The 18,221-nt window shown below is 51.0% G+C and overlaps 1 protein-coding gene and 1 non-coding gene across 2 annotated transcripts; both read right to left on the reverse strand.

Annotated features, from left to right (window-relative positions):
• Nucleotides 1-256: 256 nt before the first annotated feature.
• On the reverse strand, nucleotides 257-17,925 carry SESN2 (sestrin 2). The gene is made up of 10 exons (XM_068967964.1): nucleotides 17,470-17,925; nucleotides 9,676-9,741; nucleotides 7,724-7,921; nucleotides 7,102-7,284; nucleotides 6,777-6,989; nucleotides 5,796-5,946; nucleotides 4,961-5,079; nucleotides 4,170-4,360; nucleotides 2,591-2,735; nucleotides 257-1,998 (listed from the first exon to the last, which is right to left on the reverse strand). The coding sequence occupies exons 1-10, from the start codon at nucleotides 17,545-17,547 to the stop codon at nucleotides 1,912-1,914; spliced, it is 1,431 nt and encodes a 476-aa protein (XP_068824065.1). The 5' UTR covers nucleotides 17,548-17,925; the 3' UTR covers nucleotides 257-1,911.
• Nucleotides 9,934-10,006, reverse strand: TRNAG-CCC (transfer RNA glycine (anticodon CCC)). Its single transcript has one exon. It is a non-coding gene; the product is annotated as a tRNA-Gly (tRNA).
• Nucleotides 17,926-18,221: the final 296 nt, after the last annotated feature.

Here is an 18,221-nt window from a genome sequence, read left to right on the forward strand (position 1 = left end):
TTTGAGTGCCAACCACTCCCAACCCTGCGGTCACCGGGCACAAGTGCTCAGCAGGGTACAGGCTGCTAGGTCAGGTCCCTGATGCAATCGCAGCTCCCTGTTTATGCTAAGAGGTGAACCATGACCCCCAGGAAATGGAAAAACAGCCCATTAACAAGAAGTACAAAACAAAACCTTGGTGAACTTTTATTTCTCATCATACAGAAATGGTAGCAAAGGCAAAGATTTCTGCACTTGACACTGCCGGTCATCACGTCCCCTCTAGAATCCAAACCCCAATGCTGGGGCCTCTTTCCTCCTGCCCAGCTTCACTGCAGGGAGGGCTTTGAGGCCGGAAAGGGGTGCCAGTCGCTCACCCATGCCTGCACGGGTATGAAATGTGGCACAATGAACCAGGCTCCTCTCCTGCCCTGCCCCAGAGAGGAGGGTCAGAAGCAGCAGCATCTTGGCCCTTGCCTTTCTTCAGTCCCCTCCCAGCCGATCGGAGGGGAGGCACCTACGACTGGAAGAAGGGCAAGGGAAGTCAGAATTCACAGTTTGTTTGCTACAGAGTGCCTGGGATCAGTCCTTGGCTGCTTCTGCCTCCAAGGGATCCACCTAAAAGCAACCGAGAAGGGACAGAAAATGGGATGGGGGTGGGAAGGTCCTTGGCAGGTAGCCCGGACAGACTGACTGCAGGCAGGGTGTGTGTGTGTGTGTCTGTGTGTGTGTGTCTGTGTAAAATCCCCAGAGGCCCTCGGGATCCTGCAATGCATGCAGCTGGCTGCTGGCAGGCTGGGCTCAGAACCTGAGTGAAGGCCCAGATATTACAAAATGTGGTCCTACCCCTCAGTCTGTAACTGTGGAAATGGGGCTCACCTGGCCGTGACAGGGCCTATACAAGAAACTTGGGGTCTCCTGCCTGTCTCCCTGAGTCCCTGGAACCACCTGGAAAGGCTCACTTTTTTGGCAAATGTCTGTGGCAGGGCCAGGGGAGATGAGACAGCATGGGGTGCCAGCCTCCACCAGGTAGGTCAGCTCTGGGGAAACACTCCTGCCCTCAGACACTGCCTGAGGCTCTAGGGGTGGGCAGCAAAGAACCTCACCCACGTAAAACCAAAACACAGAGAATTTATCATATAATACTCCCTCCTCATCTGAAGGCAAAGTGACCAACAGAGACTTCGAACTCTAGAGATAATCTATTTGCTTGATGTGCTTGGTCTCTCTCCTGGGGCCTCACTCCACCAGGTGGTGGAGAAAAGGGTAAGAGGGCAAAGGGAGTCAAGGGAATTGAACTAGGACTGGCATGACCAGGGAGCAAGGGGTCTGTGGGCTGCTGGACAGAACGGGCTTCTGGGGAGCCAGATGCACAGACCGGCTGTGACCCTGATTTTCACATTGATGGGTGAATGGCAGGTGGGAGGTAATGAAGTCTTGTGGAGGAGGGAGCTGGAGGAGAGGTGAAGCCACTTGGAGTGTCAGTCCCTGGAGGTGTTTGCCCCTCTCCCTGGGGGCCAGCCAGGGACTTCCCAGGCCAGGAAGGCCAAAGTACTTGTGCTGCCTGGGCCCCCGCCTGCTGGCACACAAGTCCACGCTCAGTCCATTTTCTTTCCTGTGCCCTTGGCCTCTGAGGGTAAGGGCAGTTAGAAGGGGCTGGCACCTGGGAATCCGCTATGGTCCTCTTCCAGCCCCCGACGCCCCAGGGGCAGAGCTGAGATACCAGAGTCAGTGCGATGGTCCTGTCCATTCCAGTGAGAAGGAGGGTGTGGCTGGGGAGGCTGCACGTCACACCCCAGGCCCACCCCCAGACCAGGGTAGGTGGGTATGGGACAGTAAGAGATTAGGGTCTGTCTCCAAACAGAGAAGTCCTTGCAGCGAGAAGGATGCCCCCCACGGTCAGCTGTTCCAGGCGCAGATCTTGCACGTGAGTCAGGTCATGTAACGGGTGATGGCGCGAAGGGCATAGAGCAGGGCGGCTTGCATGCGGGCCTCCAGCAGTAGCAAGTTCACGTGGACCTGGGGGCACAGACGAGGGCTTGTTGGCAACTGATGTCACTTCTCACCATCCCCTTCCCTGCCAGAGTGCCATCATCCCTGACCACCCATTTCATCCTTCCCTTTCCTAAGGCTCTGAGTAACTTGGTGCAAGGACTGTCGGAGAATTTCCAGCATATTTATCCCGATCATGACTAACCTCTTTATCCCCCAAAGCTAAAAACAACAGCTACCGCTGAGCATTTATTTGGGATTAGAGGTTTACCTTCATTTTCTCACTTCATCCTCCCAGTGACCTTGAAATACAGGCAGTTTTTAAATTTTTATTTTCAAGATAACAAGCTCAGAGAAGCAAAATGACCTGCCCAAGGTCACACAGCTCCCAAGTGACAGTGTTATGATTTGAACCCAGGTCCTTCCTGCTGCCACTGAGGACACCCATTTTACAGGTGAGTAAATGGGCTTCCCAGGGGGCGCTCGTGGTAAAGAACCTGTCTGCCGATGCAGGAAACATGAAGAGACGCAGGTTGGATCCCCGGGTCAGGACCTCAATGGTCCCGAGCCCTCGCCTCCTCCACAGGCTTCCATCCTGTTCCTCCCCCATGAGCCGCACCTTCTCTGAGTGGCGGAAGTGCCTCCAGAAGTGGTTGTACATTCTTCGGGTGGTCTTCTCCGGATAGCAGGCCACTGTCTTGATATAGACCTTGAGGTTCCGCTCCAGGAGCTGGTTCACCTCCCCATAGTCATAGTCATCATATCTGGATGGAAAGACCCAGAATCACTCACACCTCTGCTCCCTCAGAGCTCCTCTCCCCCAGCCTTGCCCTGCAGAAGGGGGACAGAGAGCAGCAAGAAAAGGCAGAAGGTAGGAAGCAGCTAGAAGCTTGGTTCCTCTTAGAAAAGCAGCTAATGTCATATATCACAGGCCACTGGACTCGCAAGGGAATGCACAGAGGCTGAGCACGCTGCACTGACCATGTGGACATATATTCACAGCATCCTCGAAACTTCAGTACAGGACTGGATACAAAACTATTGTATACAGTGTACTGTATTCATCAGTCTCACTTTATAGATGAAATGGGGGTTCAGAGAAGTGAAGTCCCAGGTCACACAGCTGGGAATGGAATTCAAACCCAGCTCTGCCTGCCTCCACGCTCAGAGTCACCACTTTACAGCTAAGGCCATACATGGAAGATGGGGCAGGAGATCAGTGTGAATGTTTACCCTGGAGAAGGAAGAGGGAAAGGGAAAAAGGAGTTGGTAGTCATTTTACTGATGGGCAAACTGAAGCCTGTGGAAGGCAATCAGCTTGTTCAAAGTCAAAGAGCAAGTTGGTGACAAGTCTAGAAGCTATTCTGTTCCTCCCCAGTCCAGCGAGGCGGTGAGTCATCACGGATCAGTGTGGATGAGGAAGACCGGTTTTAGACTAGAGGGCAGATTTGGTAAACAAAGGTTTAGGAGCGAGGGCCATGTTGCAGAGTGGAGCAGCCTGGACCTGGAAGCTGGGCACCAAGGGAGGCCACGGTGTGCCACATATACACCCTAAGATGCCCGTCATCCTTGGCTTCTCCTGGATTGGAGACTTGTGAAAGAGGTTGGCCAGCGGGAGATTGGCCAATAAAGCACAGCTCAGCCCACGCAGTGAAATATTGGGTTAGCCAAAAAATGCACTCAGGTTTTTCCATAAGTTGTTGACGGAAAAATCCAAACGAACTCTTTGACCAAGCCGATACCTGACAATAGTAAGAGCAGGTGGGATCATGAATGATTTTTATTTTCTTCTTTTCATTATCTCTTTTTTTCTAAATTTACTAAAAATCAAATTTCACCATTGGGCATTTCTGTTGTTTTTCTTTATTATGAGAGAAGAACTGCTACTTAGAATGGAAATACAAACATAACTCTCTTTGTATGTATATATGTGTGTATGTATGTAAGTATACGTGTGTGTGTGTGTGTGTGTGTGTGTGTGTGTAATCTCCCTAGTTATTCCTGGGGGTGGAATTAAAGACTTTCAAGAACTGAGGATGGCTATTATCTTTTATAATCAGCCAAGGAATATATTTGATTTGAAGAATAGTATAGGCAGGAAGAAAGGGAAAGAAAGACAAAGAGAGAAAGGAAACAATTGTGAGCTCGGATGGAGGGCTTGTGGTACACCATGCCTGGATGAGGGGACTTTCACTTACCTGATGCCAAAGACGCAGTGGATGTAATTCCAGATGGCCCTGCGGAGCATGGAGGTATCTACTCCGCTGTGCATGGCAATGGTGTTATAGGTGAGACTATAGGCTGCCTGGAACTTCTCATCCAGCAGCTGTCCACCCTCAGGGTAGAGCCGCTGGATCAGTGAATAGCCATGGTCTTCCCAGGTATAATCCTGAGAAACGTGGAAAGGGGTCAGTCAGTGAGTAGAATCCTTGGGGCCTGAGGCTGGCCAGAGAGGCGCCATCTTCTGCAGCACAGCTGGTATCTCCATAGTGCCTCTCTCCACCCCCACAAATCTAACCCGCTGCTTGGTCTGGACCTGAGAAGCTGAGGAGGATGCAGCTTGGTGATGACTTCCTTCCTGTGGTCAAGATCCCCTGAGCTTAGGACCCTGCTGGGTCTTTTCACCTTCAGGGTCTCCCACTTCTTTCATGGAATTACCCATTCCTGCTTGTTTGTGAAGCAATGCTGGGACTTCCCTGGAGTTTCAGTGGCTTAGAATCCACCTTCCAAAGCAGGGGACATGGGTTCGATCCCTGGTCTGGGAAGATCCCACATGCTATGGGTCGACCAAGCCCCTGAACCACAATTACTGAGCCTGTGCTCTAGAGCCTGTACTCAGCAATGAGAAGCCCTCACACCACAACAGAGTAACCCCTGCTCACCACAACTAAAGAAAACATGTACACAGCAGTGAAGACCCAGAGCGGTCCAAAAAAAATAATTAATTAATTTTAAAAAAGCAATGCTAAGACCAGTAGGGGGAACCTACCTGGGCACGGAAGGTGGGGGGTGCCTGAGTCCCTCGCCGGGTAAAGTCCTCATATCCGAAAGTGGGGTCTTCCACGAAGCACAGCATATCTGGGTTTGTAGAGGGTTCTAGGATGTCCACTGAGGATGTCAGAAAGAGGTCACAGTGAAGCCAAGGCATGGAGCACAGAGGCCTCCACCCCTCATTAATCATCAGTGGGGAGGGGGTGCTGGGGAACATGTAATAGGGGGGCCCAAGAATGCCCCTCGCCACAGTGAGTGGAACCAGGACTTCGGCAGGAGCCAGGCCTGGGGGAGGTGGTAAATCAGACCCATGGTCCAGGGGCTAAGGCCCCCGTAATAATAACAGCAATCCTAACAACAGTGGCTACTTATGGAGCCGCTTGCTTACCCTGGGCCAGGCTCTGTGCTCAGCACTTTGCTTCTGTTGTCTCATTTCCCTACACATGAATCCCTCACGGAGGAGGAGACTGGGACCTGAGACAGCAAGTGACTTATCAGTGGTCACACTGCCAGGGAAGCTAACAGGGACTTCCCTGGTGGCTCAGAGGTTGAGAATCTGCCTTTCATTGCAGGGAGCATGGGTTCCATGCCTGGTCAGGGAACTAAGATCCCTAAGATCCTGCATACTACATGGCCTGGCCGAAAAGAAAGAAGAAAGGCTAGGAGGCCAGGATTCAAACCCAGGCCTGACCCCAAAGCCCATGCTCAGAACTTCTTGGAAGTGGTGGCTGGGGTGTGGCTACCGAGGTGCAGTAACATGAAGGTGCCAGCTTCCCAGCAGAGAGGGTGCAAGGAGGGGCAGCCCCTGAACTTGGATGCCTGTGACCCTGTACCTGAGGGGGTCACCAGTAGGCTCTCTGACTTCTCCAGCTCAAAGCGGCTCTCCATCTCCTCCTGTGAGGCGCCCTCATCCCGCAGCAGGCTCTCCTGCAGCTGCCTCATGCGTTCCATCAGAGCTTCCACATCACGGGCAGCCTCAAAGCCCTGTAGGATTGACCCGGCAGTGACCATCCACCCCTTCTCCCTTGACTCCAGAAACCCCACACATCTTTCTCACATGCAGGGCCTTTCTGAGCAATCATGAAGGCCCAGTGCCTTCTGTGTGCTGGACAGCTCACGTGGCCTGTGCTTCTGGAAGTAATGTTTAAGCAGCTATAGAACAGACAGGTCTTCTCTGAGGGTCAGCTCCCCTCACAAGAAAGGGCTTTTTAAAGTATCTGTATTTTTTAAATACACACAAACAAGGCCACTTTACAGAATAAGAGGCAACCTTTGTATTGTTACAGTGTTGAAAGTCAGCTGCTTTGAGCCCAAGGGGTTCCATGCTGAGGCTAGTCACATGGTTGTTTCATCTCAGGCTCACAACCCTTAATGAAGAAGGAGTCTTTATTCTCATCTTCCACATAAGGAAACTGAGTTTCAGAACCAAATGACTTGGGGCTTCCCAGGTGGTTCAGTGGTTAAGGATCTGCCTGCCAATGCAGGGTGCATGGGTTCGATCCCTGATTTGGGAAGATTCCACATGCTGCAGGGCAACTAAGCCTGTGCACTACAACTACTGAGCTTGCACTCCAGTGCCTGTGAACCGTGACAAAGAGTAGGCCCTACTGGCTGCAACTAAAGAAAGCCCCGGTACAGCAAGGAAGACCCAGTGCAGCCAAAAATAAATAAATACACCTTAAAAAAACAAAAGAAAATACTTTTCTAAGGTCTCCCAGGGTGTGATAAGGAAGCAGCTGCAGACAGGGAGGGCCCCCCCCCCCGCCCCCCGCCCCCCGCTTCCTCTCCCAGCAAGACTCAAGCCCCTGACTTACCCCGGAGTGGTTCAGCGAGTCCCTGCTAGGGGGCGTGCTCTGCTCACTGGGGGGTGAAGGGGCCTGGGGAGCGGGGCTGCCCTCAGGGTCCCCCTCAGGGAGGATGCCACAGCCGAACACGAAGGAGGCCAGCGAGTGGCAGTGTGTGAGCAGGACCAGGGCCTGGATGAGCTCGGCCAGGGACCAGCTGTGCTCGCCCGTCTTCAGCAAGGCCTGGAGAGAAAAGGCAAGGCCAGACTTGCTCAGTTGCTTTGCCCCGGGCTGCCTGCCAAGCCCCATCCCAGCCCCACGCTCCCCCGGGGACCCGCCTCCCTGCCCACTGCACCTGGATGTGCTCCTTGGTGATGAGCCATGGCCGATGGGCCAGCAGCTTGTTGATCTCGCTGAGCTTGCGCAGTTTCTCAGGGGCGCGGTGGAGGCCAAGCAGCCACTCAGGGTCACCGCCAGTCTGCAGGAACTCGGCCATGTGGGAGCCCACCAGGTAGGAACACTGGTGGCGGGCAGCAGCCTGGAGGTGGTGGACAGAGCCCAGGTCACCCTATTCTTCCTGTGCCCTGCTCGGGGTGGGCACCCCATGGAGGGAAACGTCATAAGCCTCACTGTTGCCTGAGAGGCAGGAAACTTAGGTTCTAACCCCAGCTTTGCCGCTGGTCCTGGGTGAGACAGTGTCTTTTTGAATGGATAAATGTATATCTAAATCACTTTGCTGTACACTTGAAACTAAAACAACATTGTAAAACAATGATCCTCTGACATAAAATAAAATTTAATAAAAATTAAATTTCCTACTTAAAAAAATCTAAAATTAGATGGAGGGTCAGGTAAAGCTAGGGCTCTGCTCTGAGCCTCCTCTCCTGTTTGCGGAATCAAGCCCCCAGCAAAGAGATCTGAGGGCTGCACCCCACAATGAACCCACCCCTACGAAAGTCAGGCTCAGACCAGCTCACCATGATGGCGATGTAATGGCGCCAGGAATTGGCCAGGGGCCCATCCGTGTGCAGCAGCAGGTAGTGCAGGCGCCAGAAGCTGGTAAAGTAGTCAGGGTGCAGGCCCATCACCACAGCCAGGTTGTCCACCCGCCCCGAGGACATCAGTGCCTCCAGCCCCAGGTGCTGCTCGAGGCTCTCGGCTCCCTCCTGCAGGACCTGCCAAGCAAACGTGAGGAAAGGGTGACTCCCTCATGCCCTCCCCACCAGAGAAACCAACATATTCACTGCATTCATTGTGATTTTAATAGCAAGAAACTGAAGACAACCACCATGTCCAACAAAAAGGAGATCACCAGAGGAAAAGATATTTCATTAAGTGATTAATAAAATACTTATTGGACACTTTATACAATAGTAGTCAATACTTATACAATGCTTGCTATTCAAACACATTATATATATTGATTCATTTAACCCTCATAACTATGAAATTAGAGACTTATTTTCTCCAAGTTTAGATAGAAAGACTCAGGCACAGAGATTAGAATACAGCTTCTCCTACTTTCATAGAGCTTCTTTTTTTTTTGGCCACGCCACGTGGCTTGTGGGATCTTAGTTCCCCAACCAGGGATTGAACCTGGGCCCTTGGTAGTAATGGTGCAAAGCTGTGCAGTCATTGGAAGCAGATGCAAAACAGTTCACATTTCTTGAGTGCTTTCTCCACGCCGGGTCTGAGCTTGGAGCTTTCCCTGTCTATATTATCTCATCAGTTCTTCCCAACTTCCTGTGAGGTGAATAGGATTATTTTCCCCCACCGACACATGAGAGAATCAAGGCCCAGAGAGGTTTCATTCTTGGCTCAAGGTTACAGATCTGATAAATGAAGAACCAGGATTCAATTCCCAATTAAGTTCAAAGACTATTTCTTTCCTCTCTTACAGAAGAAGAGTAGTTATTTATCAATGAAAAAAAAAGATAAGAATATCTGAGTTTAACATTCTGGGCTACAGCAGGTGGCTGTGTGCTTTCATCCATTTACAAAGGGTGAAAGGAACTGGAGAGGTCAGACATTTGTTAACAGCTCATTAACTATTTGGCCTACACATTTAGGAAGGCAAGGAGGACAAGGAAATGTTTGTCTTTGTTCAGTGAAGGCCAAAGGAAAAGAAGGAAACGATTATTTTTTAATTTGTCTGTGTGTGTGTTTTGAAGTTCTCCCCACCACAAACCCCCCACTGGAATGGCAGTTTTGTGATGGCAAGGAGTTTTGTTTGTCTGTATCCCCAGCACCTAGAACAGTGCCTGACGGATTAATCATTCAACAGACACCTGTTAAATAAATGAATGCATGATCTGACTCAGTAGATGAAAGATGTCTCTGATGTATTATGTGAAATAACAAAACATAACAACCAATGAGAAAAAAAACCAACTCCTCAAATGAACAACACTAACAAAATCATGTTACAAACTATGACCTTGGCTCCAAATGAAAAGAAGTCTGGAAAACAGTGGCAAATGGTTAACAGTGATCATCTCAGTGGGGTTGGGATTACAAGAAACTGAAGTTTTCTGAAACACTGGGAATTTTAAAATAATGAACATCCATTACACTTGAAGTTAGGGAAAAAAAACACTTTAATACATGTACATTCAAGGGTGAGAAGATAACTACAGATAGTTCCGCCTTCTTAAGGAAAAACAAGTCTTGTTCTGGGAACCACAAGTTTGTTCATTACCTAGCTGTGTTGTTAGCATTTTATCTCTTGGAGCTTGTTTCTTCCCAGTAAAATGGGGCTGAGATGCCTGTTTTGAGCAGAGCTGTTTTGTGGATTAAATGAGTCTGCAACCTGAAGGGGTAGTTTCAAAGCTGCAATTTCAAGAGACCAGAAAACCCCACCCACCCACTCAGTGCCCCATGTCCTTTCCTCCCAGGGACCAACAACAATCCTAACCCCTGCCAAGCTTACCTCCTCTACTGGAATGAAGGCGCTGGGGCCTCGGGGGCCTCGTCGGACGCGGCTCTCTCTCTGCTCCTTGAAGGAAACACATCATGGTCAGTCAGAGGTAAAAGGGAGGACTAAGAAGATAGTTCTCTCTCCTTACCACAATAAGGAGGGGCCACACTGAGCTTTAATTTTATTTTTAAATATTTATTTATTTGGTTATGCCCGGTCTCAGTTGAGGCACATGAGATTTTTGATCTTCGCTGTGGCATGTGGGATCAGTTCCCTGACCAGGGATCGAACCTGGGCCCCCTACATTGGGAGTGTGGAGTCTTAGCCACTGGACCACCAAGGAAATCCCCACAGTGAGTTTTAGAATCACTTTTCTGGTGTATCAGGAGTCAGGCGGAGATAGAGAGCAGCTTGGTGGGTGGAGAAAGGGTAAACAAGCAAGAGAGCTCACCCCACAGGCTGAGTTCTTCAGGAACTGGGAAGGGACCCAGGAGTCCCCCTACTGAGTTGCAGGGGCTGGGGCAAAGGAAATTATACAGGCACAGTGTTGCACTTTCCCTGGAGGCCACCTTTTGGAACCCCTGGAGAACTTGTATGAGAAACTCCCTTGTTTATATCCTGAAACCGGGTTACCAAGCCTCCTAGATTCCTATGATATAGCTTCACTGTCATGTTTTCATCCACCACCACCTAGTAGACACCATTGACCCTTGTCTGGACCACCACCCACTGCCTCACCAATGGTCTACCTGCCTCCACAGCCCTGGCCCCTTCTCCATCCTCTCCCAAGACAACAGAATCAATGAATAAATAAAGCATCCACCCACAACCCCACTTCGGGGACCAGAAGCAGATCTAGTGAGTACATGACTGTGGTGGTTACTAACGAGGGAAAACTTTCAATAGCCAGAGTAAACTTTCTCGAGTGCAAATCTCATCAACTGGCTTAAAATCCTGCCTCCACCTCCTGTTGCCTTCCAGATAGTGGCTCAGATCCCTCTCAGGGGTCACACCTTTTGTGGAATTAACTCCATTTTCCAGGGTCTGAGCACCTTCTTCTGACCCTCATCTGTGACCCCACAATTCCCAGTGCTTTTGCTTCTGAAAGCATCACCTTCTAATTATCTGATTTAGGTCTCCGTATTTCCAGAGTACATTTTGTGAAGAGCAGGGCCAGGTAATTCACACTAGTCTGTGAATGAAGAAACCAGAGCTACATGGAGGGCAATGCTGATGGCAGCAGCTGTATCTTGACGTGGGTGTAGGAGACTCTATGGAAACCACCAATTTTATTTACTCATTTGTTTTGATACCTGGGCGGCAGGGGTTGGGGGCAGGGGTTGTCTCAGCATTGGCTTTAGAAACAGTTTATCCAAGCCAGAGTCATATCCTCACTGAACAGAGATGATGTCGCCCTAACTCACCCCTCCTCATACCAATCTAGACTTAGTGTTAATCCCCAGGTGTCCAGAGACTAAGGATAAGTGAACCTTCTTTTTCACATAGCTAAAAGCCACCCCATCACACACACATTGGAAGGACTGAAGCTGAAGCCGAAGTTCTAATACTTTGGCCACCAGATGTGAAGAACTGACTCATTTGAAAAGACCCTGATGCTGGGAAGGATTGAAGGTGGGAGGAGAAGGGGACGACAGAGAACGAGATGGTTGGATGGCATCACCGACTCAGTGGACATGAGTTTGAGCAGGCTCCGGCAGTTGGTGATGGACAGGGAAGCCTAGTGTGCTTCAGTGCATGGGGTTGCAAAAAGGTGGAGAGGACTGAGGGGCTGAACTGAAAAGCCCGCTGAGGGAGGCAGAGCTCTGGGGCTCTGAAAGACCACAAAGGAAAGAACAAGGGTACAAAAGTCCCCGGTATGAGTACCAATTCTGTTGCCACTAACTTGCTGTGTGACTCCGAGAAAGTCACTTAGACTCTCTGAGCTTTAATCTTGGACAAAGAAGGCAGTTGGGCTGACTGCTCAGGTCCTTTGCAACCCATACTTCTGGGATCTACCAGACCAGGCTGGTCCAAGTCTGGCTTAGAAACCAGCACAATCCCCAAGCACTCCTGTTTCAGCTTTCCTCCTCCCTCACCAAAGAGAAAAAGCCTAACAGCTCTGTCTGGGAGATAAGGATTGCTGACTCCACAAACTGGGCCTCCCCCTCAGGCGACCTAAGGACAGACAGAAAACCACAGCCAGGTGTGGTGGGGAAGGGCAGGAAGGAACTGGGGGGGTTGGGCGGGGCGGGGGGACAGGGAGGGCCCACCAGGGTACTAGGTAGGGAGGGCCAGAGAACAGTTTCGGGAAGCCCCTCCCTCTCTAAAGTCTGCCCCAGGAACTCTCAAAGGAAGAAACTGAGGCCTGTGGACCTTTACATGATAGGTCCAGATCTACCAACGTTATCGGCCTCAGTGAAGATGATGATAATGATTTGGACAATAAAGCAGAGTACCCTTAAAAGATAGGGACTGTTGACACAGAATGCCTGGGCTCAAAAGACAACTCCATCCCCTATTATCTGCTAGCGATGTGAGCCTCAGTTTCCTCTCCGAATTATGGGGTAATAATAGTACCTACTTTCACTGGGTAGTCATGGGGATTTAATGAGGATAATGCCTATGGAGGCCTTACCTCAGTACCTCTATCACAGCAAGCACTTAGCAAGTCAGCGATCATTAACCTCATTGTTATTTCAAACAAGGGCTTCTCAACCCAAGCTGTACAGGTAGAATCCCTTTGAGAAGTTTTTAAAAAAAATACCAATGCCAAGGCCCAGCAATTCTAACTTAATTGGGTGGGACCTGGCATAATTTGCCAGGGAGGGCCATTGTTTCACTCCATTCATTGATTGCTTTCTCAAGTATAAGGCACTGTGCAAAGTGCTTTCCAGATAGAACCAGAATTAATTTGTTCATCCGAAAGAAAATTTTTAAAACTATTTATTTATTTATTTGGGTGCACTGGGTCTTAGCTGCAGCATCAGGAATCTTTAGTTGTGGCATGTGGGATCTAGTTTCCTAACCAGGGGATCAAACCAGGCCCCCCTGCATCAGGAGCATGGAGTCTTAGCCACTGGACCACCAGGGAAGTCCCTTGACAAATATTTTTTATGACTACATTACAGGCAGCAAGAGTACCAGAGTGTAAATTCTAGGAGAGTGTAAATTCAAAGGAGAAAGACAATTAAACAAATGACGAATAGGATTTCAAATCACAGATTCTATAGAGTAAAAAAGCAATAAAAGAGTGTATAATGGGATGGAGAAGTATGTGCAGTATTCCAGTCCTAGACAGGGGAAGCCACTGAGGAGACAACCTTTAAGCTGGTATCTAAATATCAAATATGTAAATGAGTTGATGGGCCTGTAAAGGGCCTATAGAGATACAGGGAACCAGCATTCCAGGCAAAGGTAGCGGAAAGTTCAAAGCCCTGAAGGCAAGACTGAGTAGATTCTAATCCAGAGTTCCAATACTCTGCATGCTTCCCCAACCCAGATACCCCAAACCTGAGAGGAAGTGGACAGAGCAGAGGCCCACCGCCAAGAAATGACACCTCCAAACCAGCCCTTCCCTATTTCCTGGGGTAGGAAGTCAATAATAATGGTAGGTAACAACACTGACTGCCATGGGCTATGCCTTTATTTCATGTGCACTTGAGAAGTTCCCATTTTACAGATGGGGAATAAGGTTCAGAGAGGTCAGGTCACTCAGCCAGGAAAGAGGTAGCAGGGTTAGGATACAAATCAGATTTCCTCAACTGCAGAAACTATTCCCATTCTGTAAACTTCTCAAGGTCTCAGTGGCCCCAAGGCTTTGCCTCTGGGGTTCACTAGGAGCGAGAGGCTCCTTCTTCCTGTCCACATGTCCAGGGGATCCACTGCCCCAGTAACAGCCCTAGTTATCCTGCGTTGTTTCATACCTTGAGAGCACGCCCTGGATCAAGTTCCCTGTTGTGACCCCAGTACTTAGCACAGAAAGTCCAATAGAACTTTCTGTAGTGATGGATATTGTTCATCTGCACTGTCCAATAAAGATGGTAGCCCCACGTCACTTCCTTGGTGGCGTCTGTGCTGGCTCAGATGGTAAAGAATCTGCCTATAACACAGGAGACCCGACTTCAATCCCTGGGTTGGGAAAATCCCCTGGAAAAGGGAGCAACTACCCACTCCAGTATGTTTGCCTGCATAATCCCGTGGACAGAGGAGCCTGGTGGGTTACAGTCCACGCAGTCGCAAAGAGTCGGACACAACTGAGCGACTAACACTTTCATATACAGCGGCCGAGCATTTGAAATGGGATGAGTGCAGCTAAAAAACTGTTTTAAATTCAATAAAATCTAATTTATCTAAATTTAAATAGCCACATGTGGCTCAGGATCCATGTTCACACACCTGATAAAGGCAAGATCCCTTCCCTGACTATATGGATGAAGAAGGGGAGACGAGAGTGGGGCAGGTGACCCACCTAAGGCAACACAGCTACGGTGGGGCAGAGAAAAAAACCAGTGAGATTCAACTGAGAGGACCACCCAGGGCAGCGAGAACACTGAGGTCAGTTAGCTGGGAGGTCACTCAACTGAGACGGCATCATGATGGTTGTAAGGAGAGGATCAATCACTTCAGCACTCCGTGCCTGGCTCCTGATTTACACATCAACTCACAATTCCCTTTCATATTACTCTGACACTAGCACACTGGTTACATTTAATTTCATAAGTTCGGGAGTGGGAGTAGGGGTCTCTTCTGCACACAAGGAAAGATTAAAGTTCCAAAGGTTAAGCCACAGCTGACAAGTGGCCAACTCAAGATTTGAATTCAGCTCAGTCTGGCTTGCAAGGGTTCGGTCTGCCACCTGGATCAGCCTCAGCCTTTATTCCTGGTAGGCCTGCCATCTCCAGGACTGAATTACAGACTCCTTCGAGGTTACTCTGCCAGCTGGGCATGGGTAGAGACTCCCCTCCCCGTGGGCTGATGAATTCAAGATACTTGCCTGGGTTTACACTTGAGAGGGAGTCAGAGTCCTCCTTTGGGAGAGGCATGTGTGAGTGGTGTCATAAACTCATCTCCCCACCATGATCTGGCTGATTTCTCACAACCACCTGGAGGGAAATAGGTCTTCTTATCCCTTCTTCAATCCTAAAGGAAATCAGTCCTGAATATTCATTGGAAGGACTGATGCTGAAGCTGAAGCTCTAATTCTTTGGCTACCTGATACAAAGAGCCAACTCATTGGAGAAGACCCTGATGCTGGGAAAGATTGAAGGCACAAGGAGAAGGGGATGACAGAGGATGAGATGATTGGACGGCATCACCGACTCCATTGACATGAGTTTGAGCAAGCTCCAGGAGTTGATAATGGACAAGGAAGCCTGGCGTGCTACAGTCCATGGGGTCACAAAGAGTCAGGCACAACTGAGCGACTGAACTGAACTGATCCCTTCTTCAGAGACAGCTCACTGAGGCTCTTTTGGAGACCTGTTCCAGACAGGCAAGCTCAGATCTGACTTCAAAGCCTGTGCACAGTTCACAAGGGTCAGCTAAGCCAACAAGGGCAAATAGTTACGAGCACTTATTAGGTGCTAAGAACAGTGCTGGTGATGGGGCCTACAGTGTTTCCAGTCTAGCAAGGTACACAGACAAGAAATGCCTGATTACACAACTGCTACACTATAACTGGGATAACAGCTCTTGCAATGAAGAAGGGGGACAGGAAGCAGGTATGCAGAGGTGGGGAAGGAAAGACTTTCCTTGAAGCAGTGATGTTTCAAGAGCTCAGGAGGGCTCTGAGAACACACTAACAGTACTAGAGTGAAGTGTCTGAAGGCCTTGACTTGTGTGTCACAGTATGAGAGTTGAGGGGACTGTACATTGCTTGTATGTACTTGTATGTACTTGTCCAGCTTCCCTTAGGGCTTGGGCACAGGGCTCTGTAAGTTCAGCACCCTACTATCTTCTAAAAGATTCTGCTTAAAACAGACATCTTCCCAAGGTCCTCTTTTCTTGAGAGAGAAGAATATGTAGAAGGGGGTCTGACATTACCAATTGCCCCACCCCTTCTGTTGTTGACAGCTAGCAAGCTTCCATCTAAAGGCCCCGCCCTCGGAGTCGGCCCAGTCCACCTGGAGCTCGCTTTTCTCCCCATATCACTTCCCAGACGCTGTCCCAAAGAGAGATGAGCCCACATTCGCCTCAGGAAGGAGGGGCGGGCTCAGACACCCCCTTGCAAGAGACACTCTGGGGAAGGGGAAATACATGCTGTGGCCACATTCTAACAATACCTAGCGTGTTTGACGCAGGACTTAGTTGCTATGCTCCAGGCACTGTGCACTGGCCTTTGCATGTCTTCTCAGTTAACTCTCCCAACAATCCCTCGGAGACAGGGCCAAACCCGATGGAAGGAAGCTGCTGATCAGAGAAGGGATCCCTTGGCCAAGGTCACAGAGCAAGAAAGTAGGAGGGCTGGGGGACATGAACCGGGGACACACCTGCTCTAGTGCCCAGGTGCTCTCAATAAAGAAAATTATTTCTTTTTTTTTTCACAAAGAAGGAAACTGACTCAGAGAGTAAGATGACTTGGTCAAAGTCACACAGCTGAGAAGAGGCAGGAGCAGTTTTCCTTCCTTCACTTGGGCTCCTAAACCATGCGCGGGGGTGGGGTGACAAGCTAACAGAAAACCGAGGACCCCAAGAAACCAAGCTGCTCAGAAAAGTGCAGCCATTTATTCCCAGGATCACAGTTCAGGACTAGCACAGGTCTGACTCCCAACCCCAGTAAGACACCTGCACCAGGCTCCAGGCCTGGAAACCAAAGAAACAAGCAAAACTCCCTGCTGAGCCAACCACACTGGGAAACATACCACAGCCAAAGAATGAGCTGCTTTGCAGGGTGAGCCAAGGAAGCCTCTCCACAGCCCCTCCTGGGCCTCAATTTCCTCATCTCCTAAAGGAGGGGTAACAGTATAGCTCATATTCTGCTAGTTTAAGTCCTGAGGACTCAGAGAAAAGGCAGAACCGGAGCCTGCCATCCAGTAGGTGCGTAATAAACAAGATGTTCGTGGTCCGTGGTGGTGGTAATGGGGCAGGGGGGTGTCAGATTGGGTGCAGCCGTATTCCCAGCCTTACTGTAAAGGCAGTCTCTGCAAAACAAACTTCTGGGACGTCAGATCAGTTAGTAGGGCACAGCCAAATCGGCGCTTGGCTTCGGGAGCCGCGGACAGGATTTTTCCCCTCTGCGAGCTTTCACCGCGGCATACCCGGCAGTCCGCCAAGGCCCCGGAGCTCCCGCGCCCTCAGTGCAAATCGGGGGTGCAGGTGGGGGCGAGGGACGGGGTCGAAATTCGTGGGCCAGCACCAAGTACTCCCATCACCGAGCGGGGGCACTGGAGCCGGTACACATCCTACCTAGAAACGGTTCCTCTAGCCCCAGCCTAGAGGAAGGGACCTGCGGAAGGGGGCGGGGAGGAGGAGTGGTCCGGCCGCTGCGCCGGGATTTGCCTGGACTTGAACACTCCCTAGACGAGGGCCCAAACCCAGGATAACCTCGAGAAGGCTCCCCTCTCTCTGGCAAGGGAGTCTGAGGGAGCCGCGGAGGGCTCTACAATCCCTACCCCATCCCCGCCCCCCGCTCAGGGGAGGGGGGAGGAGGCGGAGGCAGAGGGGGCCGAGGCTGCCGGTTGATGCAACCCCACTCCGGGTTACGCGCTCCATTCCCCCTCCTCCGGCCGAGGGGGCGGCTCACAGACTCAGCTCGCAACAACCCGAAGCTTGGACGCGGCTCTGGGTTCGAGGGAAGAGTGGCGTCGCTCGCCCGCTGCTTACCTCTCCAGCCCCGGGCAGGTAGCCCTTCAGCTCCGCGCGGCACTCGGAGTCCGCAACGATCATGGTGTGCGCCAGGACCCAGACGCGGCTCGGCGACCGCCCGTGCACCCGAGGGGCTTTCAGACAGACGCGCGCGGGAAGCCGGGACTGGGGGCTGCTGGGGGAGCTTCTAGAGCCCGCGGGGGTGTCTCTCGGGGTTCCAGAACGCTCCGAAAGCCCAGGATCTGGGAACAGCCTCCGCTGCGCTGGACTCTCCGCTTGTCTGGCTTCTGGAGGGGTGAATGGCCTCGGGATTGGCCGCTGCGCAGGGATTTTCACGGTCCGGAGCTCCTCGGGAGTCCGCAGTGGCCAGCGCTGCTAGCGAACCCAGCGCTCCTCAGCATCTCCGCCTCGGAACTGCCAGCGCTTGCCAGGATCTGACACCAGCAGAACCGCTCTGCCCGCTGCGGTCCCTGGGGAAGGGCGGGGACACAAAAGCCCCTGCACCGCAGCCAATCAGATGCCTGTTTCCCGGGGAGGCGGGGGAACACCCCCTCAGGAGCCTGGGGCTCAGCCAATCGGCACCGGGAAGCTCCCGGGGAATTCTGGGAGCTGTAGTCAGCCTCCGGCGAATGCTGCAAACTTTTGCAAGAGGCTTTAGTCAGAATGTTGGCAATACCAGATGAGAGTGACAGCCCCGCAGAGTCACTAAAGCTGCATGATGAAACGGGACTTCACCGGGCTGGGCCAGAAACACA

The sequence above is a fragment of the Capricornis sumatraensis genome, chromosome 3 (assembly GCF_032405125.1).
Source record: "Capricornis sumatraensis isolate serow.1 chromosome 3, serow.2, whole genome shotgun sequence".
Lineage (NCBI taxonomy): Eukaryota > Metazoa > Chordata > Mammalia > Artiodactyla > Bovidae > Capricornis > Capricornis sumatraensis.

Coding starts and splice junctions, on each gene's coding strand:
- SESN2 (XM_068967964.1), bottom strand. CDS start 17,547: ATGATCGTTGCGGACTCCGAGTGCCGCGCGGAGCTGAAGGGCTACCTG. Junction 2,736..4,169: donor CACTGCGTCTTTGGCATCAG/GTAAGTGAAAGT, acceptor CTTTCCATCCAG/ATATGATGACTATGACTATG. Junction 1,999..2,590: donor ACTTCCGCCACTCAGAGAAG/GTGCGGCTCATG, acceptor CTGTGCCCCCAG/GTCCACGTGAACTTGCTACT.